This window comes from Salvelinus fontinalis, chromosome 38, assembly GCF_029448725.1.
Source record: "Salvelinus fontinalis isolate EN_2023a chromosome 38, ASM2944872v1, whole genome shotgun sequence".
In the NCBI taxonomy this organism is placed as follows: Eukaryota; Metazoa; Chordata; class Actinopteri; order Salmoniformes; family Salmonidae; genus Salvelinus; species Salvelinus fontinalis.
In genome coordinates this window covers 13,715,730-13,738,597 of record NC_074702.1, presented here as the reverse complement: position 1 = coordinate 13,738,597, position 22,868 = coordinate 13,715,730, and the positions used below count along the sequence as shown (strand labels likewise).

At 43.7% G+C, this 22,868-nt stretch overlaps 3 protein-coding genes across 4 annotated transcripts in view; 2 read left to right on the top strand and 1 right to left on the bottom strand.

Moving 5' to 3' along the window:
* The window catches only part of rbm42 (RNA binding motif protein 42), a 29,902-nt gene extending 23,983 nt beyond the window's left edge, over nucleotides 1-5,919 (bottom strand). The window contains exons 1-3 of one of the 2 annotated variants that reach the window (XM_055903495.1): nucleotides 5,850-5,919; nucleotides 1,741-1,875; nucleotides 1,529-1,597 (exon numbers count right to left, since the gene is read on the bottom strand). In XM_055903495.1, coding sequence (XP_055759470.1) covers nucleotides 1,529-1,597; nucleotides 1,741-1,764 — 93 coding nt within the window. In that variant the 5' untranslated portion in view covers nucleotides 1,765-1,875; nucleotides 5,850-5,919. Of the gene's footprint in view, nucleotides 1-92; nucleotides 571-1,528; nucleotides 1,598-1,740; nucleotides 1,876-5,849 lie in introns of those variants that run through there. The other variant, XM_055903496.1, reaches the window with a different exon arrangement.
* A 5,855-nt stretch (nucleotides 5,920-11,774) lies between these two features.
* On the top strand, nucleotides 11,775-15,410 carry LOC129837376 (CD276 antigen-like). Its single transcript, XM_055903500.1, has 5 exons — nucleotides 11,775-11,904; nucleotides 12,030-12,061; nucleotides 13,688-14,047; nucleotides 14,135-14,407; nucleotides 14,725-15,410. Exons 1-5 carry the CDS (start codon nucleotides 11,882-11,884, stop codon nucleotides 14,862-14,864), a joined length of 828 nt encoding a protein of 275 aa, XP_055759475.1. The 5' UTR covers nucleotides 11,775-11,881; the 3' UTR covers nucleotides 14,865-15,410.
* A 6,484-nt stretch (nucleotides 15,411-21,894) lies between these two features.
* The window catches only part of LOC129837142 (IgGFc-binding protein-like), a 52,783-nt gene continuing 51,809 nt past the window's right edge, over nucleotides 21,895-22,868 (top strand). The window contains exon 1 of the mRNA XM_055903057.1: nucleotides 21,895-22,181. Coding sequence (XP_055759032.1) covers nucleotides 21,895-22,181 — 287 coding nt within the window. The remainder of the gene's footprint in view (nucleotides 22,182-22,868) is intronic.

Below are 22,868 nucleotides of genomic sequence, written 5' to 3'. Positions count from 1 at the left end.
AATGATGTCATGGCTTTAGAAGCTTCTGTTAGGCTAATTGACATAATTTGAGTTAATTGGAGTTGTACCTGTGGATGTATTTCAAGGCTTACCTTTAAACGCAGTGCCTCTTTGCTTGACATCATGGGAAAATCTAAAGAAATCAGCCAAGACCTCTGAAAAAATAAATCGGAGCCCTCCACAAGTCTGGTTCATCCTTGGGAGCAATTTCCAAACACCTGAAGGTACCACGTTCATCTGTACAAACAATAGTACGCAAGTATAAACATCATGAGTGTCACGCCCTGGCCTTAGTTATCTTTGTTTTCTTTATTATTTTAGTTAGGTCAGGGTGTGACATGGGGGATGTATGTGTTTTGTATTGTCTAGGGTTTTTTGTATGTTTATGGGTGCTGTGGTTTAGTTGGTTAAAGTGTCTTGTCTAGGTGTATGTATGTCTATTGTTGCCTAGATTGGTTCTCAATTAGAGACTGCTGTCTATCGTTGTCTCTGATTGGAACCATATTTAGGCAGCCATATTCATTAGGTAGTTCGTGGGTGATTGTCTATGTGTAGTGTCAGCACTATTTGTTCTATAGCGTCACGTTCGTCGTTTTATTGTTTTGTATAGTTTGTATAGTGTTCTTTGTTTCGTTTTCATCTTCAATAAAAGAAGATGTATTGTTATCACGCTGCGCCTTGGTCCTCCTCTCTTCCACAATACGACGATCGTGACAATAGGACCACGCAGCCGTCATACCGTTCAGGAAGGAGACGCGTTCTGTCTCCTAAAGATGAACGTACTTTGGTGCAAAAAGTGCAAATCAATCCCAGAACAACAGCAAAGGACCTTGTGAAGATACTAGACGAAACCGGTACAAAAGTATCTATATCCACAGTAAAATGAGTCCTATATCAACCTGAAACCTGAAAGGCCGCTCAGCAAGGAAGAAGCCACGGCTCCAAAACCGCCATAAAAAAGCCAGACTATGGCTTGCAATCTTTTAAATTTACAGATAGCGAGAAGCACATTCAAACACTCAGACATAATTTACAAACAATGTGTGTAGTGAGTCCCCCAGATCAGAGGCAGTAGCGATGACCAGGGATATTCTCTTGATAAGTGCATGAATGCTAACATTTTCCTGTCCTGCTAAGCATTCAAAGTGTAACCACTACTTTTGGGTGTCAAGGAAAATGTATGGAGTAAAAACAGCATTATTTTCTTTAGGAATGTAGTAAAAGTAGTCAAAAATATAAATAGTAAAGTAAAGTACAAATACTCCAAAAAACTACTTTCAAGTATTTTTACACAACTGGATTTACCAAACCTGATGTGCTTGACCAGGTTCTCGCTCATATGGCGCTCTGCGTTAGGGGAACCAATAGGGTCCAGGACAATGGCAGAGTGGGTCCTTGTGATTGACATACTAAGCGCAAGCAGTAATACCAAGTCAGTATATCAAAATGGCCTCAATCATAACATATTCAAGTATAGTACTGTCCAATCTCTCACAGTACAGTAGATGGTCCATCGTGTGCAGCTTACCAAGAGTATCCAGTGGTAGTTTGCCACGTTGCAAGCTCCAATCAAGCAACTGTGCTGCTCCAGACTGGTCTACAGGAAGAGGAATGAAGATGCATTTATATGGTGTGGCAGGCCATTTTTTGTCAGGAAGGTGGCACCTCTACACACATTGACCCCTCTAGCCTCTTATTTAGAACCATGACACAAAAGTAACTCTGCGGACATGCATTTACCTTTGACAAGGTGTTCTTGCGCATCACCACCTTATTCTCATGCAGGATATTCCCTGCCAGAAGGTGATCCACAATAAAAACATCCCTCTCCACTTGAAAGTCAATCCTCTTCAGTTGGGGGTAGAAGTCAATGACCTAAAGCAGAATGGCATATGGTTGGTCAAAGTTGACATGATTCCCAGGCAATACAGTCTAATTGTACTTTATACCAACTGCACCCATGGAAATGTCATACAATTCAACCATAACATGTGGGAAACCTGAACATTTCTCCCCACTAAGCCACTCATTGGGCTTCAACGTAAGGAAGTCATGGATGTGCAGGAATGCAATGGATCCCTCCAACAAAATCCTTGCGATTGCCCTGACCACGCCATCCGACGACATTGCCCACAGTTTCTTCACAAATACAAACAGAATATGGTCATAAAAATGGTGTCCAAACTGCCTGACTGTACAGATGCAATCAACATGCAATAGGAAAACATGCAGAATGTAACCAAAACAGTCACATTCCACTTACTCTATTCTCCAATTCGTCATCCCTGCTGGGGTGTTTCAGAGACTATTGGAATTGGTCACCCTATTGAATAATGGTGACAGTTCAGTTTGGGACAAGCCTTCATTTTGTGTTCATAGATATACATAAAACCCATGAGGCCCACATGGCTTAGTAAAATGGTCAACATTTTGTGACGTACCCAAATAAGACTAAATCTAGGAACAAGTAAGACCGACCTGTTGATCAACTGTTGATCAACTGTTGATTGTTCTTCCTGGCGTTAGACGGCCAACATGCTCCTTGGTGGCACACTTCTGGCCAGAGCGTTTTGCGCTCATATGCCTTGTCCTTAGCTTTATTGGCATAGGACTGTGCACACTTCCGCCAATGGCCAGTACAGCTGCCAGTCGGTGGACACAACTCTGAGCACTATCCAATACAGAGCAGGAGCTCGTCTCCATTGGTAACAGAGTAACGCCGTGCTGCTTGTCTGAGAAGCCCTGATAGAGGAATGATTGGGTGCTTGGCACCAGGAGGAGTTGTCCCTTTGCCACAATCATCCTGGCCAAGGCCTCCGCTCCAGTTTCTGCCACGTCATACTCTTCCTGTGCCACACAGGACTGGATGCCTTCAGCAAAGGACACCATGTCGTCCTCCGACATGTGGTAGGGGAAACTGGTGGTGGGCATTCCTCTGGAAAATTGTTCATGGTACTCAGAGGTCAGGTGGAAATTCCTAGGTTACAGTAGCCCTGCAGAACCTCCCTCAAGGCATTGGTTTGGAGTTGGTCGAGTAGATAAACCAATTTACCATCCAACCTTTGCCTTGAGAACAGCATTGAAACTCTGAGCAGTTGTTTGTAATTCCGTCTGACTGGATGCCCAAGCTGTTTAGCACATATTGTGCGCTCTTGTCCAAGGCGTCAGACAGCGACTGATGGAAATAAGCCCTGAGATCAGGGCTCCCAGTGGACACACTCTCCAGTGTGCATTCGTAGTCACTCATTGATTTCGAGGCCAAGATCTTTTTTATGGCCTGCTGGTAATCGGCCACAGCTTGGGCACCCTCTGACCCCATCTTGTGCTTCACATTGTTTGAGATGTGGTTCCAGCAATTGACAATCCTGGCTTGCGGCATCACAGACTGGATTGCTCCCTTACTAGCCACCTTTCGGTCTGTGCAGAAGTTTGCTGTTGATAGTTGGGGAAGGAGTGAAAGGATGGTGCAAAAGAACTGTTTGTTGTTTTCCATGTGCCGGGTGGTGTAAATGAGGAAGGCCAGGGGAAGGACAGGTGTCTCTTGAAATGGTACATGATGGAAAACAAAGGGTGAATCATAAATTGCCCAGGTAAAATGTGGTGTCATAGTGAAAAATGTGTGCTCCTTGGTGTTTGCTTTTAATGACTGCCTTGGCCTCTTCAACCATTTCTGGTGCTGCCACCACCAGAAGGATTGCGGGTCGAGTCTCCATATGTGTGACAAATCCGAGGAGAATGTCACCCATCATATGTGTTGACACCAACTCACCTCGGTCCAAAACAGTAACGTCCCTTGCACGACGAATTGTGTTCTTCAATTGTGCCAAGTTGTGAGGTTGGTACTCTGGCATGAATGATGCATTTGGGGGTGGTGGTGGGTTATTGGTCATGTCTGAGTGTACTTTGCCAGGTGTTTCTGTCTTTCGCCTGGACATTTCCTAATTGAGGGAGCCGATCAGATGAAATCCCTTGCTTGCTGCTGTTGGCTGTTGCGGTGGGGGACAGCAGAGTGTGCCTCCTCACCAAAGTAGTGAATGAGCACAGTATGAGACTGATGCAGCAACTCGTACTCCCTTTATGAAGCCCTGGTGCTTCCTTCCCTGCATAGTACCGCACCCTTAGTTTTGGGGAACGGCGAGGAAGGTTTTGGGATCCCTTCTGAATCCATCGCTTTTGGTCCACCTTCCGGTACTCACATGACGAGGAACTACCCGCAAACATAAAAATGTCTCCAGGCTTGGGGTGGAGTGGTGGAAGGTGGGATACGTTAGCAGGATCAACCGTTTCAAACATTTCAGCTGCTTGTGCTGGTGTTAAAGGCAGCAGGCGTGTGGTGTATACTTGCTGGGGTATTGATTGGGGGACCTGGGGTAGAGATGTGGCAATCTGGGAGACGGAGGGGGGTTGTGCTTTGGCTACCCTTCCCTTACTCCACACGTCGTAGAGTTGACGACAATAGCTGAGGGTGTTCGACCTTTCCAGTTCAATGACCAGCACAGAAAATAATAAATGTTCTTGATGGTAGCCCGCTGCTGTAACTTCATCTGGTGAGAGGCCTAGCCTTTTAACAACTGAGGCAATGTCATCAACAGCTGGGGCCCTCTTCCTTTTTGGCATTCTGATAAGGGAAATTACATTGGGATAAGTATGGAGAGGACAAGTTTTCCAGACAGTTACAGGCTAACTATATGGAATGTTACAGTACATTGAAAAATGTCCCCTAGTGCTTCAAATAGTTTACCAAGCCAGATTGGGGTCCATTCAGAATTAAATTAGACCTGTTACATTCTACATCAGTTACTTAATTTTGAATGGAAATAATCAGTGTGCAGAATTTGACATTGAATGTAAAGAACATGGATTGAAAGTGAATTACATTAGTAAAAAAAAACATATCCCTCTGTAATCAATGATAATTTCTAAATACATGACTTGCCCAATCATGTCTAAGCAATGATTACTTCCAGGGAGGATGGAAATGCACTATGACACAACCACAGCGGGCTGCAGGCATAATCCGCATAGGCAGTAGCTAGGTGGCCACTGACCATTACTATAATTTTTATTTAATTTTTAACAACGGTCAGTTACTGTTGTGTTACAATAGTAAAATACACAAGGTGAAATTGAGATTTTGTTGTGCATCAGCAGTTGGTTAGCAAATAAAAGTTTGTCACATACACATATGTTATCGCAGGGGCAATAAAATGTTGGTTTCTAGCTCCAATGTTACACTACAATGTTTTGCCAGCGACATGGGGAGCCCCCAAACCAAATATCGGTTAGGGCCCCCAAAAGGCATGTTAAGATCCAAATGAACAACATAACATGGACAGAGGGGGACCTGGGACTTCAACCACAAATCATCTCAGAGTAAGTGCTGATCTAGGATGTGTCATATCTTGTTCTTGTTGTAAACTGCAAAACTGATCCGAGAGGAACACTCCTACTCTGAGACACTTGATATTTACATTTACATTTAAGTCATTTAGCAGACGCTCTTATCCAGAGCGACTTACAAATTGGTGCATTCACCTTATGATATCCACACATGGTATTGCATTTTTTTATTTAACTAGGCAAGTCAGTTAAGAACAAATTCTTATTTTCAATGACGGCCTAGGTTAACTGGGTTAACTGCCTTGTTCAGGGGCAGAACGACAGATTTTTACCTTGTCAGCTCGGGGATTTGAACTTGCAACCTTTCGGTTACTAGTCCAGCGCTCTAACCACTAGACTACCCTGCCGCCCCTGATATGTAAGGCCCCAGGTTAGATTGAACGTTGACACTTGGCCCCTGGGGTTGAGTGGGGTTATATCGGTATCAAACTTCATGCTAATGAATTTACCTGGATGAGTGATGAGTTATTGCTGACGTGGACGAGGCAGAGGCTCAAGTGTTTCCACTGTACGAGATATCTATGGAATGGTTACAGACAGTATACAGGTCAGAAGTCAAAAGTATATTACATGCAAATAACAGGATTGGGTTGTGCAGCTGACAATAGTGGCTTGCTCAATCTTTTACATCTTTCCCTCCTTTCTTCCTCCCTAGAAGTAATCACTGATTAGACGGGTTAAAGCCATGTGGTGGAGGCCTTGGTTTTACGTCAAGAAGGGAGGAAGGAGTTGTGCAGTAATTTGTACCAAACATCTCAGTTCTTCCAAAGTGCCCCCTTTCAATTCTCTGCATGAACAGGAAGTATGGTGGAAACTCCGTTTGGCCCATGCATACGCCAATCTAATGCTTTTACATTCGTGGCGAATAGTGAATCATATGTGCGCCCTTCAGGAGAAGTGAGTGATGTCATTACACTAAATTGAAATAATGATCATCATAAGTGATTTCTTACAGACACATACATATATATATATACACACACAGTGGGGAGAACAAGTATTTGATACACTGCCGATATAGGTTTTCCTACTTACAAAGCATGTAGAGGTCTGTCATTTTTATCATAGGTACACTTCAACTGTGAGAGACGGAATCTAAAACAAAAATCCAGAAAATCACATTGTATGATTTTTAAGTAATTAATTTGCATTTTATTGCATGACATAAGTATTTGATACATCAGAAAAGCAGAAGTTAATATTTGGTACAGAAACCTTTGTTTGCAATTACAGATATCATACGTTTCCTGTAGTTCTTGACCAGGTTTGCACACACTGCAGCAGGGATTTTGGCCCACTCCTCCATACAGACCTTCTCCAGATCCTTCAGGTTTCGGGGCTGTCGCTGGGCAATACGGACTTTCAGCTCCCTACAAAGATTTTCTATTGGGTTCAGGTCTGGAGACTGGCTAGGCCACTCCAGGACCTTGAGATGCTTCTTACAGAGCCACTCCTTAGTTGCCCTGGCTGTGTGTTTCGGGTCGTTATCATGCTGGAAGACCCAGCCACGACCCATCTTCAATGCTCTTACTGAGGGAAGGAGGTTGTTGGCCAAGATCTCGCGATACATGGCCCCATCCATCCTCCCCTCAATACGGTGCAGTCGTCCTGTCCCCTTTGCAGAAAAGCATCCCCAAAGAACAATGTTTCCACCTCCATGCTTCACGGTTGGGATGGTGTTCTTGGGGTTGTACTTATCCTTCTTCTTCCTCCAAACACGGCGAGTGGAGTTTAGACCAAAAAGCTCTATTTTTGTCTCATCAGACCACATGACCTTCTCGCAGTCCTCCTCTGGATCATCCAGATGGTCATTGGCAAACTTCAGAAGGGCCTGGACATGCGCTGGCTTGAGCAGGGGGACCTTGCGTGCACTGCAGGATTTTAATCCATGACGGCGTAGTGTGTTATGGTTTTCTTTGAGACTGTGGTCCCAGCTCTCTTCAGGTCATTGACCAGGTCCTGCCATGTAGTTCATGGCTGATCCCTCACCTTCCTCATGATCATTGATGCCCCACGAGGTGAGATCTTGCATGGAGCCCCAGACCGAGGGTGATTGACCGCCATCTTCAACTTCTTCCATTTTCAAATAATTGCGCCAACAGTTGTTGCCTTCTCACCAAACTGCTTGCCTATTGTCCTGTAGCCCATCCCAGCCTTGTGCAGGTCTACAATTTTATCCCTGATGTCCTTACACAGCTCTCTGGTCTTGGCCATTGTGGAGAGGTTGGAGTCTGTTTGATTGAGTGTGTGGACAGGTGTCTTTTATACAGGTAACGAGTTCAAACGGGTGCAGTTAATACAGGTAATGAGTGGAGAACAGGAGGGCTTCTTAAAGAAAAACTAACAGGTCTGTGAGGTAGGTAGGTAGGTGATCAAATACTTATGCCATGCAATAAAATGCTAATTAATTACTTCAAAATCATACAATGAGATTTTCTGGATTTTTTGTTTTAGATTCCGTCTCTCACAGTTGAATTGTACCTATGATAAAAAATTACAGACCTCTACATGCTTTGTAAGTAGGAAAACGTGCAAAATCAGCAGTGTATCAAATACTTGTTCTCCCCACTGTATATATATACACATACACACACACACACTGTATGAAACGATTTGATATTGTAAACCATGAAATGTAGATGAAATATTTGTGAAATGAAAACTGCAGAAAAATACAGTGTGTATGTATATATAATATAATAATAATAATATCATATAAAAATATATATACATACATACTGTATTTTTCTGCAGTTTTCATTTCACAAATATTTCATCTACATTTCATGGTTTACAATATCAAATCGTTTCATACAGTGTGTGAAAAATACAGTATGTATGTATATATATTTTTATATGATATTATTATTATATTATATATACATACACACTGTATTTTTCTGCATTATATATATATAACGAAGGTAGTGGAGTACTTTAAATACATTTTTGTTAAGTAATTTACACCACTGGACTTGAAAGGAACACCTCAATTACCTCGACTAACCGGTGCTCCCGCACATTGACTCTGTACCGGTACCCCCTGTATAAATCCTCGCTATTGTTATTTTACTGCTGCTCTTGAATTATTTTTTTTACTTTTATTTCTTATTTTTTAATTAACACGCATTTTTCTTACATCTCAATTGTTGGTTTTGGGCTTGTAAGTAAGCATTTCACTGTAAGGTCTACAACTGTAGAATTCGGCGCATGTGACAAATACAATTTGATTTGTTACACATGGAAACATGTGAACCTGGTGTGGCATTATTGAAACTGTGCTGACACCAAGTGGACATCAACAGAAACTACACCACACACACTAACCTTAAAACAGAGGGGATGCTTTACATACATTGCTATTTTTTATTAGACACTAATATATATGTTCAACAAAGACATTCAAAATTCGGAATGTAATGCACAAACGACCTCAAAGTTCTTCAAAAGCAGCTGTAGTGAGTCAAGCATCTTGAGGACAGAGACACAAGTTACCTGCCATATGGGCAACAGGATTAACACAGAGGAGACAGAGTTCAGTGTGTCAAATCGGAGGGCATGTTGTCCGGACCTCTGGCAGTCTCTATGGGGGTACCACAGGGTTCAATTCTCGGGCCGACTCTTTTCTCTGTATATATCAATGATGTCGCTCTTGCTGCGAGTGATTCCCTGATCCACCTCTACGCAGACGACACCATTCTGTATACTTCTGGCCCTTCCATGGACACTGTGCTAACTAACCTCCAAATGAGCTTCAATGCCATACAACACTCCTTCCGTGGCCTCCAACTGCTCTTAAACGCTAGTAAAACCAAATGCATGCTTTTCAACCGTTCGCTGCCCGCTCCCGCCCGCCCGACTAGCATCACCACCCTGGACGGTTCCGACCTAGAATATGTGGACAACTATAAATACCTAGGTGTCTGGCTAGACTGTAAACTCTCCTTCCAGACTCATATTAAACATTTCTAATCCAAAATCAAATCTAGAATCGGCTTTCTATTTCTCAACAAAGCCTCCTTCGCTTACACCGCCAAACTTACCCTAGCAAAACTGACTATCTTACCGATCCTCGACTTCAGCGATGTCATCTCCAAAATAGCTTCCAACACTCTACTCAGCAAACTGGATGCATTCTATCACAGTGCCATCCGTTTGTTACCAAATCACCTTATACCACCCACCACTGCGACCTGTATGATCGGCTAGTCGGCTGGCCCTCGCTACATATTCATCGCCAGACCCACTGGCTCCAGGTCATCTAGAAGTCTATGCTAGGTAAAGCTCCGCCTTATCTCAGTTCACTGGTCACAATAACACCCACCCATAGCACACGTTCCAGCAGGTATATCTCATTGATCATCCCCAAAGCCAACACCTCATTTGGCCACCTTTCCTTCCAGTTCTCTACTGCCAGTGACTGGAACGAATTGCAAAAATCTCTGAAGTTGGAGACTTTTATTTCCCACACCAACTTTAAACATCAGCTATCTGAGCAGCTAACCGATCGCTGCAGCTGTACATAGTCCATCTGTAAATAGCCCACCCAATCTACCTACCTCATCCCCATACTGTTTTTATTTGATTTACTTTTCCGCTCTTTTGCACAATAGTATCTCTACTTGCACATCATCATCTACTCATTTATCACTCCAGTGTTAATCTGCTAAATTGTAATTATTCGCTCCTATGGCCTATTTATTGCCTACCTCCTCACTCCTTTTGCACACACTGTGTATAGACTTTCTTCTTTCTACTGTGTCATTGACTTGTTTATTGTGTTATTGGCTTGTTTATTGTTTACTCCATGTGTAACTCTGTGTCACACTGCTTTGCTTTATCTTGGCCAGGTCGCAGTTGCAAATGAGAACTTGTTCTCAACTAGCCTACCTGGTTAAATAAAGGTGAAATAAAAATACAAAAATAAAGAGAGAATTTGGCAAAATACTATATGTTTCTGTATTACAAGTAGGCTGATATATACAGTATCATCGGTAACAATTGTTTTCAAACAACCTAACTAATAAAATATTGGCGCTAGCAGTCATTAGTTAAGTTACATGTTAACCATAGCGATAGCCTACACGAGGCGCAGTAGAGTTCACCCGCCGAATGCCGACACACCGGAAATAACTAAAACAACGAACGATAAATGGTGGAGGCTACCAGAATGAAGACAGACATTCTTTCAGAATAAACGTTGTGAAACTGAATTACATAGCCTACTCCCTACCCGGAATCTCATTCTACCGCTATACAACTTTGTATGCGTTGTTTGTTGGCAACCTTGTTATTTCCGAAGTGTTTGGAACGTATTCCTGTTGGAACGTTCCACAAATTATACCCACCCCCTTTTTAAATTCATTAATATCGGTTTAAATCTTATTGACTGTCCCCTTTAGCTTGCCTTCAACTCCAATGTCGCAGCTGTACTGTCCCCTTTAGCTTGCCGTCAACTCCAATGTCGCAGCTGTTTCGTCACTCATCTCGAGGCTTGCCTTCAACTCCTTTATATATTTACTGATTCATTCGAGTATGCCCAGTTTGTCATGTATTGATTTGAACAGATCGGGTTCGACCTTTACCATTCCCGGTGGTGAAAATAATAAATCGTCTGTGTCTGTAGAAGAGTCACGTTTTCGTTTTGGGATTGGTTCCACTGTTTTACTCTCCGTCATGTTTGGGTGTTGCTTGTTTTTGTAATATTTGTCGATACATTTCTCTAGTCTTATGATTTGTGTTGTTATCCAGATTGAAGGTTATAGCCCACCAGTTGGTGAAGTGCTACTATTTAGTCTAATTTACCGATATTGAATATTGCGTTTTTATCTTGAGGTGATCTACACTGCTGTGTTCAGTCCGCCATCTATTGCATCCAGCAGCGAGTTTGCACATAGTTTAGTGAGTCCACCAGATCAGACAGAGGCAGTGATGACCGGGGATGTTCTCTTGATAAGTGTGTCAATTAGACCATTTTCCTGACCTGCTAAGCCAGGGGTGTCAAACTCATTCCACGGAGGGCCTAGTGTCTGCAGGTTTTTGGTTTTTCCTTTCAATAAAGCCCTAGACAACCAGGTGTGGGGAGTTCCTAACTAATTAGTGATGTTAATTCATCAATCAAGTACAAGGGAGGAGCGAAAACCCGCAGACACTCGGCCCTCGGTGGAATGAGTTTGACACCTGTGTGCTAAGCATTCAAAATGTAACGAGTACTTTTGGGTGCCAGGGAAAATGTATGGAGTAAAAAGTACATAATTTTATTTAGGAATGTAGTAAAGTAAAAGTTGTCAAAAACTACTTAAGTAGTACTTCAAAGTATTTTTACTTACGTACTTTACACCACTGGCTGTTCACGGTACATAGGTTTATGGTTCAGTTCCTCTCTCTTAAGATTTCACTTAAGGGCCAATGGAATGGTTTAAAATGTGAAAAACCCGCCCACCCAGCGTAAAACGAACTCACCCACTGCAGTACTTCCTTTATGCTTCCTTCTCGGCATATGGGGTATGCGCTAGAATGTAATTCCTTCACCACAAAGTTGAAAGAAAATAAACGATAAAGTCAGTACATGGATTATTAGAAGCCAATTTCAAACAATATGTGTCTCTCTGTATATATTTGTTTTTCAGGCTGCATGTGGTCTCAGTACTGTTTATTACCAGTAAGTAAAAACAACGTATTTTTATGTGTTGGTAAATGGCATCCCTCATCGACGATCACGTGTACATTGATTAGTGCATTAGTGTGCAGTACTCAAGTCTGTTATTGGTTTACTACATATTCAACACTGTTTGATGAAAACAATAATACATGCATAAACAAGCCCAGGACAACAGATATCATGGATTGTGTCATTTAAACCATTCTGTCCTTTCTTGGTTACACAGCAAAGAAGTAGGGATACAATATTGGAACAATGATTGATTTTCTGCAATTATTACTGTAATAAGTTAGAATGGCTGGGCAAAAAGTAATATTGTGATAAATGTAACTATTTTGTAAGATAACAATAAATGGCCTACAATGATGAAATAATTTTTTTAATGGACAGTTACTTTACATTACATTATTAGCGGCAAGGCTCTAGACATTTTTTCCCAGTGCCAAGTACAGTACGCTAAATCAACTCAGATGGTAGTCTGGTATTTATAAAGTAATCTGTTTCATCTAAAATACCCAGGGAATGCATGATATTTTGATGTTCAACCTGCCAAAATAGGATCCAGATTCATCAGATAAATGTTTTGCTCTTCATAGAATTTGCTGACATTTTTGTGCATATATACTATAGGCTATATTATTCACCACCTGAGGAAGTGGGACCTCAAAAAACTTAGCTAGATTGCTAACTCACAATATATTGTTGCTATACATGTAGGATAATTGATCTATCAGTCCTACTACAACTTTCCAGCGCTAGGCCTAGGCTATTTGATGTACAACAAGAGCTCATGGTTTTACCAATTTGAATTTTATGTAATATGCAAAGTGTGAGGGAGTTTAGTGGCTCAGGACAGCAGCCGACAGCCTCCTGGGCAAATACTTTAATAGCAGGAGTCACTGCCACTCACCAAGTAGGCCTATAGACCGGGGTTTCCTAAACTTGGTCTTTAGAGATTGAAAGAAATTGTGTTTCTTAAAAAAGAGAGACATTTAATGCCCTCTGAATTGACTCAGAAAAGTAACATAAGTAGGTTTTCACACAGTTTATCGTACCAGCTCTATTAAGAGCGAGAATTGTAGGTAAGGAACCTTTAATTAGTAGGCTAATGCCTGGCATTTGTCTATGAATTCTTGTCTTTCACCAAAATTATTGAGATGGTGGTTGCTTCTAGAGAATAAGACCCATTTTGTAGAGCTGATCTTAATTTAGTCGATTAAACTCAACTCCACGATTTATGATGGAGTTGAGCTGAGACTAGTGTGGGAAGACTGGAGCTCCGATGTCACATAAAATTACCTTTTTATCAAAAGACTGATTTCAGAACCCCCAAAACATGCTGCAATTACACACAACATTTGTCTGTGTAATTGTGGGCTATTCTTTGGGTACAGAAATCAATTGTTTTTTATTTAAAAAAACAATTTTATGTGTCGTCGGCGCTCCAGTCTGCCCACACTAGTCACCGCTCAACTCCATCGTAAAGTTGAGTTTAGTCGGCTAGATAGCTAGTCTTAACTTTCATTATAGTTGACCTTCCACTCTGAATCCTCCAAACAGCGCATTACATTACCAATATAACTCTCCCTTTCTCAAACCTCTCTTTCCACCTATTCCATATATCAGTGATCTCATCAGTGGTAACTACAACCAGTCTACAACCCAGAGAAGTGGCAGCTCCGGGCGCTGACATCACCCTTAATTGCTCTTTCCCTTCGTCTAAAAACCTGAACCTCAACCACCTGGTCATCAACTGGCAGCGTGGAGAATCAGAGGTGGTCCACAGCTATTACCATGGGAGAGATCAGCTGGAAAGACAGAGTGTTGTTTACAAGGGACGCACTCATCTGTTTGAAGACCAGCTCATTGTGGGAAATGCCTCACTTAGACTGAGTGGTGTGCAGACGAGTGACCAGGGCCCATACACCTGTGATGTGACAGATGAACAGGGAGGCACCCAGGAAAAGCTACAACTTCTAGTGGCAGGTAAGTTCCATTGGTGCTGCATCTATATTGTATAGTTTAAATTATGATAACTGCCCTTACAAAAGTATTTTTAATATCTCAAACCAGTCCCTTATGATGAGCCCAGGATATCCGCCCAAGCAACCTGTGATGGCTTCATTGTCACCCTCCATGCCTCTCATGGGTTTCCCCAGCCAGAGTTAGTGTGGAAAGGTGTGATGGACAGTAACACCACTATGGAATTGGACAGCAGGGGGCGCTATGAGCTGAAGAGTGAGGTGACACTGTGGTTGAACAGCACTCTGACTGTTACAGCCGAGTTGAGACTGAGGGTTCTGGACCAGAGTTTCACCAAGTCTCTCACACTCCACCCACCACCAGGTAAAATATCAGGGTTCCAGAGTTTGTTCCTTGACTCAATGTTGTTTTCAGATACTTTTAACATTTGTTTACAGTTCTTTTGGAGTTGGGTATTTTTTTATTGGATATTTTGGATTATTGATCATACAGTACATGTGTTCTTATTATCATTCTTCTGGTGTAGTTTGTACCATGGGCTTCTCTGAAGCAGCCTGTGAGTGGTTTTCACAATACTATGTTACAGTTCATGATAAAACTCTTATCAGATATAGAGGGGAATGTTGCTTATTTCAGTTACTGAGGTTGAGTGCTCCTTTCTTCGCTCCTCCCTTCCACAGTGTGCTGTGTGATGCCTGCTGAGAAGAGGAGCAGATTTTTTATGTATCCACTGCTGCTAATGCTGCTGGGATTGGTGCTCCTGTTGTCCTGGAAGAGGTCTGAGCAGGAGACCAAAAAGGATAAGAAAACACAAGAATAGAATGACCTTCAGTCCATGGTCACTCAACAGGCTTTATGCCAGAGCAACTAGCATTGCTTGTTTACAGAGAAAACATAAAGGGAGGAAAGCCGTTTATACTAAAGTCCATTTTCATGGGAAGTCATTTTGTAAAATCTGAACTACACTACAATACTTTATACACAAAGTTAAACATGATAGAGTTGACACACTGTATTGTCAAACAACACAGTTGACACACTCACTAAAGATCGACAATGGGAGTTGCACACCACACCACTAGATGGTCATATGTACCTCTTCTCCGAATCTACTTCTTCTTAAGGTTTCTTCCATGTAGCGAGTTTTTGCTTACTGCTACTTGCTCAGGGATTTAGCCCAGGTTACTGTGTAAATCACCTTTTTTTCATCTGCAGTTGTCTTACTGGGCTTTATAAATTACATGTATTTATTGATTGAAATTATGGCAGCTATAGCGTCTAATGAAAGTTGTTACATGTGTGTTCCAGTCAGTGTATCATACTTTCCAGAATTTGTTATTTTGTAATAAAAGGAGATGAAACCCCATCTGTGATGTATTTTTGCTAAATCTATTTTACAGGAAAGAACTGGCATGTTGGCAGTATACCAGCAGTACAGGGAGAGTGTCATTTTCTCCTGTAACATTTCTTATTTTAGTAGAATCCTCTTGGTCAAATAATGACATGGAACTCTATAGTTTTATTTCATTATACCTAGAGCAAATATATTTGTTTTGGTGTTCCAGTGGGATGCAGGGGGCAACATTGATCAAAGCCAGGGAATTTCTCATTCTCATGTGCTTAGACTGCACAGGGGAGAATTCCAATTCATGTAGGGATGCCTGGCTTTATTTTCCACTGTAGCAGCATGATGTACAGTACTCACCATCTAAAAAGCAGAAAGATAGTCCAACATAGCCTCCAACAGCTACTCTATAGTTGAACAGGCTACCAATTACTTCTCACTAGAAGAAGTTAAGCTACACCGGCATTTCCAATGTTTTGTTTTTTGCCCTAGCACTACAGAGCTGGTTCAAATAATCAAAGCTTGATGATTAGTTGATTATTATCCCCAGGACTGTCACGTGTGCTCCCTCTCCAGCCTCTAGGTCACCAGGCTGCTGATTATTATTTCGCACACCTGTCACCTTCGTAACGCGCATCAGCACCTAATAACACATACCTGGACTTCATCACCTCCTCGATTACCTGCCCTATTTATGTAAATCTCTTTGGTTCTTTCCAAAGGTGCTATTGTTTCTGGTTTGTGGGTTGTTCATGGTTTGTATTATATTTCGTTCATTTATTAAATGATTCACTCCCTGAACTTGCTTCCCAGCGCACACGTTAGAGAATAACGCCTCACCTAAGGGAAGCATCAGGGAGTGTTTTTTGGTGTTGGAAGGAATGTTGGGTCCGCGTGTCAGTACTGGAGCTACCGGGGAGTCCTCAGCTGCTTGTTGGACTCTCAAGCCTCAGTTGGTTCATCAGACTCTCACACCGCAGTTGGTTCGTCGGACTCTCACGCCTCAGCCGGTTCGCCTGGTTTCCACCCTTCAGCTGAGACAACCGGTCCACTCCTGATCCCTGGGATCGTCCCCTTGGTCGGCGTCCTGCGGCTGGAGCTGCATGCCAGGGAGGGGTACTGTCACGTATGCTCCCTCTCTGGCGCTCTAGGTCGCCAGGCTCCTGCGCCTCAGCCGGCTCGACAGTTTCCCGAGCCTCAGCAGAAGTGACTGGTCCGCTCCTGATCCCCGGGATTGTCCCTTTGGTCACCGTCCTGCGGCTGGAGCCATGCATTGAGGAGGGGGTACTGTCACATACTCCCTCTCCGGCGCTCTCGGTCACCAGGCTGCTGATTATTGCGCACACCTGTCATGCGCATCAGCACCTCATCTGGACTCCAACACCACATAGTACACAGCCCGAACGTTGTGGACTACGTCACAAATGTTCAGATATGCGTATCATGTCATTGCTCTCTCTGTTGTGTCAACTGAGCCATTGGGCCTGCCCTATAACCTCGTTGGATAACGCTGGGCAGCCCTCTTGCTAGTTGTCACTCAAATGCGAGGAGCTAGAACTTGAATTGCTAAGGGGGTGGCCCACATGCGGAGATATTTAGGGAAAATAGCGCAGCTTCAAGAAAACAGTCGCGTTCAAACTAGGGATTTCGTGGCTAGTTGAAGTTAGACAGTAAGTCTGCTCATAGATTATGCATGTATGAACTACACATCCAGCCCAAAACGGCAGGTTTAAAAAAATACGTTCTTAGTCGCCAAAGTACCAGAGCAAGTCTTTAAGAAAAAGATAAGTAAAACTAACTAGTTACTTTGAAAAAGTAGTTCACTACATCCAAACTACATTGTGAAAAATGATATCTGAAATGTCATAAACTAGGTTTCCATGAACTTATCCAGTGATGTTTGTCGACATTTAGAAAGTTTGCATGGCTAGTAGATGCGAGAATTGCCTGTTCACGGTGCATTTCCATTGAACTGTCTTGTCTATAAGAACAGTTGGACGTAATTGCATTACACCCCCCAAAAATAAATTGTGCCTTGATAAATGTCAACAGCCTGTTTGACCTGCCCGGCAATGGGTAACTTCCAAAATAAAGGAAACACCAACATAAGGTGACATGATAGGGCGTTGCGTCACCACGACAGAGCAGGTTGGGCGTGATGTAGCGAGCAGAATGGGGGATATCACAAGAATGGTAGATATGCAAAAGGTTGTTACATTTGTAACAGCAGCTATCAATTGCACAGAAAAGGGCCATCTAAGACTGAGCTACAGTTCATTGTGGATGAGGCTGTGAAGTATCTTGTGATCACAGGACTGACATGGGAAAATGTACAGGATGACCTCAATGAGATTGAGAATCAGTCCACCCAGGAATCATGTCTTGGTTAGTTTTATAATGGCGTTATCCTCCAATCGAATGTGAGACGTTTGATAGCCAATGGGCAAGATTTCAAACAGTTTCTTGAGGTTTTACCAGATAAACCATATGTGATATGTCTCCCATAGACAGGGATTAAAACGACCCTAGATTTTGTAATTCAAGGTTAAATTGAAGTCCAAAGAAATGGGGTGGGAGTGGGAGGGGCAGGGTGTGCTACCTTTTATAAAGTGGGGGATCCCATATAGGCTTGTGGGAGAAAGAGTTGAGCAGGAGTATGTAGTGGTAGAAGTGTGGTCGGGAGAGGGGAATCTGCTAACAGTGAACTTTTACAACCCATGTAAGAGTTGATGGCCCTTGGGAGTGTAAAAGGTCAAGATATGAGAATGGTGATGTGGTGTGGGGATATCAGACTGATGTAAATGGACAAGTGTTTGAAGAACTCCTGGGTGAGAAAGGGCTTATGTGCCTTAATGATGGCTGGGGAACCAGTAACTGGAATTGAATCTGCTCTGGATCTTACTCTGATCTCGAGTTGAATGGCAGGCAGATGTAGTTGGGAGGTACGGGAGGAATCTACAGAGAGTATTGATCACTACCCTATCATTAATGTACTGTAGGAATGCGGGTAGGAGATAGAACGGGAAATTGATTGAGGAGATGGATATTTGGCAAAAAGGGGAGTGTGGTCAGTTTCAGGAGATGAGTGAACAGGCGCTGTTTCGGATTGATCTCCGTGCAGATATAGAAAAAGTGAATGATGTAGTAAGACAAGCAATAGTACAGGCCTCAAGGCAGGTGATACCCACAGGTACAGGGGGAGAAAGAGAAAGGCAGTTCCTGGTGGACTGAAGAGTGCGGAGAAGCTGCAAAGAGTAGGAATGGGTCTTTCAAGATATTGAAATGGTCCAATAAATACTAGCACCTGATACAGCAAGCACACGCAGTAGTAAGGAGGACCATTAGGACAGAAAAGAGGGAGTATTGGCACCGGTTCTGATGAAACATTGGGAGTGGGAGAGGTATTGGGGATGATTAAGAGTGGGGAGAGGGGACAGACGATATTGGAATCTCCCTGTGCTGAAAAGTGGGGAAAACTGTTGCATTGGGAAACATGGAGAAGGCAGAGATTTTAGCCCAGGCATTTGTGAAGGTGCACAGATCAAATAACTTGGCAGAGAAGGGACAGTTTGTGTGAGAGAGAAGGTCAGAAGAGAACATCTGGGGGTCCCGGATCAGAGAGGTGGTGGAGGAAGCATTGCCTGCACCTTTTACATTGGCTGAGATGAAGAGAGCGATAGCTAAAGCTGGGATAACATCTCCTGGGAAGGATGAGATGTGTTACATCATGATGGCTCATCTCAGTGACACTGTAATTGGGGAAAATATTGTGCCCTTACTATAAGGTGTGTCAGGAACGGACCAGGCTGTGGTGGTGCCGATACGGACACCAGGGAAAGAACCTACTAATCCATCAAGCTATAGGCTGATAGTGTTAACATCTCTTGTCTGTAAATGTATGGAAAGGATGATAACAGAAAGGCTCACTTACTTCCTGGAGAGTAGAGGCCTATTGTCACGAGACCAAAGTTGGTTCAGAAAAGGTGACACTGTAATTGGGGAAAATATTGTGCCCTTACTATAAGGTGTGTCAGGAACGGACCAGGCTGTGGTGGTGCCGATACGGACACCAGGGAAAGAGGTGTATAATGGTATCCCCCAGGGAAGTGTCATTAGGACTTTTTTGTTCTCCATTATGATAGACAATGTATTCTCCAAGGTTAGACCAAATAATGGGTGTAAGGGGTGCGTGTTGGTGGAAGGGAAGTCAGGCGCAGGAGAACGAACATGGTATAATTGGAGTTGTTTAATAAATGCTGACCAAACTACAAAACAACCAAAATGTACAAAATAACAAAGTGGGTACAAAACCCGTCGCACACCAACACTAAATAGCACATCACATACAAACAAAACAATCTCCGACAAGGACATGAGGGGAAACAGAGGGTTAAATACACAACATGTAATTGATGGGATTGGAACCAGGTGTGAAGGAAGACAAGACAAAAACAATGGGAAATGGATCAGTGATGGCTAGAAGGTCGGTGATGTCGACCGCCGAACACCGCCCGAACAAGGAGAGGGACCGACTTTGGCGGAAGTCGTGATAATGGGAGGTCTTTGTTTGCCGATGATGGGGCACTGTGGAAGAGAGGGAGAAAAATTCCCGATATAGCCGGGAAAGTTCAAGAAGCGATAAGACAAGTTGATCAGTGGTGCCTCAGGTGGGTCTTCAAGTTCACCATTGAGGAAGCACAATGAAGACTTTAGAAAGTTTGGGGAGGAAATATGCCTGAAGCTGTACAGGCATTTAGGTTCCTGGGGGTCTGGTTTGACACTTGAATGACGTGGATGGAGCATATTAACAGAGTAGTTGTCAAAGGAGAGGGTAAAGGTTGGTGAGGAAGGAGTAGATCCAGTAAATATTGTAAGTGAACACTTTAGAACACAGTACCATGCTTTCTTGAATATACTGTATTCGCTGATGGCTCTAAGGACCCTCAAACAGGCAGGATAGGTGCATGTTGTAGTGTTCCTGGGTTTAAGGTTGCAGTGACAAAAAGGATAATTTATCTCAAATCAATCAAAATTAAATTTTATTTGTCACAGGCACCGAATACAACAGCATTTCACCTTACAGTGAAATGCTTACTTACAAGCCCTTAACTAACAATGCAGTTTTAAGAAGAAAAAAATATATAGAAATATAACAAATAATTAAGGAGCAACAATAAAATAATTATAGCAAGGCTATATACAGAGTCAATGTGCGGGGTACCGGTTAGTCGAGGTATTGAGGTAAAACATACATGTCGGTAGAGGTAAAGTGACTATACATTGATAATAAACAGAGAGTAGCAGCAGTGTAAAAATGGGGGGTGGGTGGGGACAATGCAAATTGTCCCTGTAGCCATTTGATTACTTGTTCAAGAGTCTTATGGCTTGGGGGTAGAAGCTGTTAAGAAGCCCTTTTGACCTAGACTTAGCGCTCCAGGACCATTTGCCGTGCGGTAGCAGAGAGAACAGTCTATGACTAGGGTGGTGTCACGACTTCCACCGAAGGTAGTTCCTCTCCCTGTTTGGGCAGCACTCGGCGCGTTCAGCGTCCCAGGTCTACTAGCCATCACCGATCACTTTTTCCTTTTCTGTTTGTTTTGTCTTTGGTTCTTTTCACACCTGGTTTCATTTGCCTTAATTTCTGTGTATATATATTTACCCTGTTGCCTGCCTAGGTTTGTGCGGGATTATTATTTTATTGTGATGTGCTCGGTGAGGTTATGCCATTTTCTTGTTTTCACGGATTTATAAGAGTGTGTTATTGTCCGAGCTTTGTTTGTTCCTCCATGCGTTTGTACGGGTTCTCTGTTGTCGAGGGCGTTTTACTTTTTTGATTGTGCCATACCTGTGTTGGTGGACTTGCCAATTAAAGTACGCTTCTCAGACATCTCTGCTCTCCTGCACCTGACTCCTTCACCTACCTCTTAACGCAACATTATCACAGAATCCCGCACCAGCTTCGATGGAGTCAGCAGGAGCGGACACGCTCCCAATATCTATGGAGGAGCGAGTTCAACACCACAAGGCAGTGTTACACCGGCTGGGGACCGCGATGGATCAGGTGATGGCGACGATGGAGAGATGGGAGAGCGGTGGCCTTCCCACACCTCCATCAGCCACACTCCAACCAGTACAACAACCCTCTCCTTCATTGCCTGGATCCAGTGGTATTCGACTCGCACTCCCGAGGGAGTACGATGGAACGGCGGCCTCTCAGGCAAAGCCCCGGAGTGGGCCAACGCGGTATGGAACGATCCTGACTCGGCGAGGGACCACTACCCAGAGTTCACCCGCTGCTTTCGGGCCGTGTTCGACCACCCACCTGAGGGCCGAGTGGCGGGTGAACGGCTGTTCCATCTAAGGCAGGAGAAGAGGAGTGCTCAGGACTTTGCCCTAGAGTTCTGGACTACAGGACTACTATCACTATAGGTGCAGTTTGCGCGAGGACGTCCGTAGGGAGCTAGCCTGTAGAGACACCACCCTCTCCTTGGACCAGCTGATAGACATGTCCATTCGGTTGAACAACTTGCTGGCGACCCCCGGACGTCCAGATCGGGTCCTGTCAGTTTCATCCCCCAGCCCCTCCACTCCAACGCCCATGGAGCTAGGAGGTGCTGCAGCGAGGGCGACTGGAGGAGGGGGCCTTTCCTGTATCAGCTGTGGTCGTAGAGGGCACACTGCTGACCGGTGCTGGAGGGGTCCTTCAGTGAGTCGAGACGCCAGGCCGAGCACTGCTCGGACACCTCAGGTGAGTCGGCACCAGGCTCACCCAGAGCCCCCTGTTGGTCACATGTATGTGTTAATTTCTTTTCCTGAATTTTCCTCTCATTCTTGGCATAAGGCGCTAGTAGATTCAGGCGCGGCAGGGAATTCTATTGACCGCGGTTTAGCGCATAGTTTAGGGATCCCCCTTGTTCAGCTTGACAAACCCTTCCCAGTGCATGCCTTAGATAGCCGACCATTAGGGTCAGGACTAGTCAGGGAGGCCACGGCTCCACTGGGCATGGTTACGCAGGAGGGTCATGAGGAGAAAATTAGTCTCTTCCTCATTGATTCTCCTGCTTTTCCGGTGGTGCTGGGGATCGCCTGGTTGGCCCGTCACAACCCCAGGATTTCGTGGCAATAGAGGGCTCTAAAGGGGTGGTCAGAGGAGTGCTCAGGCAGGTGTGTAGGAGTTTCCATCGGTGCTACGACGGTGGAGAGTCCAGACCAAATCTCCACCGTGCGCATTCCCTCAGAATATGCCGATTTGGCTATCGCCTTCTGTAAAAAGAAGGCGACCCAATTACCACCTCATCACGCTGCACTTCCCAGGAGTCACGTGTATCCCCTGTCACAGGAGGAGACGGTGGCTATGGAGACATATATATCTGAATCTCTGGGGCAGGGGTACATTCGGCCCTCCATATCACCTGCCTCCTTGAGTTTCTTTTTTTCGAAGAAGAAGGAGGGAGTACTGCGTCCGTGCATTGACTATAG

Bases quoted from the DNA above. Each gene is read 5' to 3' on its own strand.
- LOC129837376 (XM_055903500.1), top strand. From the start codon at position 11,882: ATGCTTCCTTCTCGGCATATGGG. The intron at 12,062-13,687 runs GTAAGTAAAAAC...TCCATATATCAG, and splicing joins CTCAGTACTGTTTATTACCA to TGATCTCATCAGTGGTAACT. The intron at 14,048-14,134 runs GTAAGTTCCATT...ATCTCAAACCAG, and splicing joins GCTACAACTTCTAGTGGCAG to TCCCTTATGATGAGCCCAGG.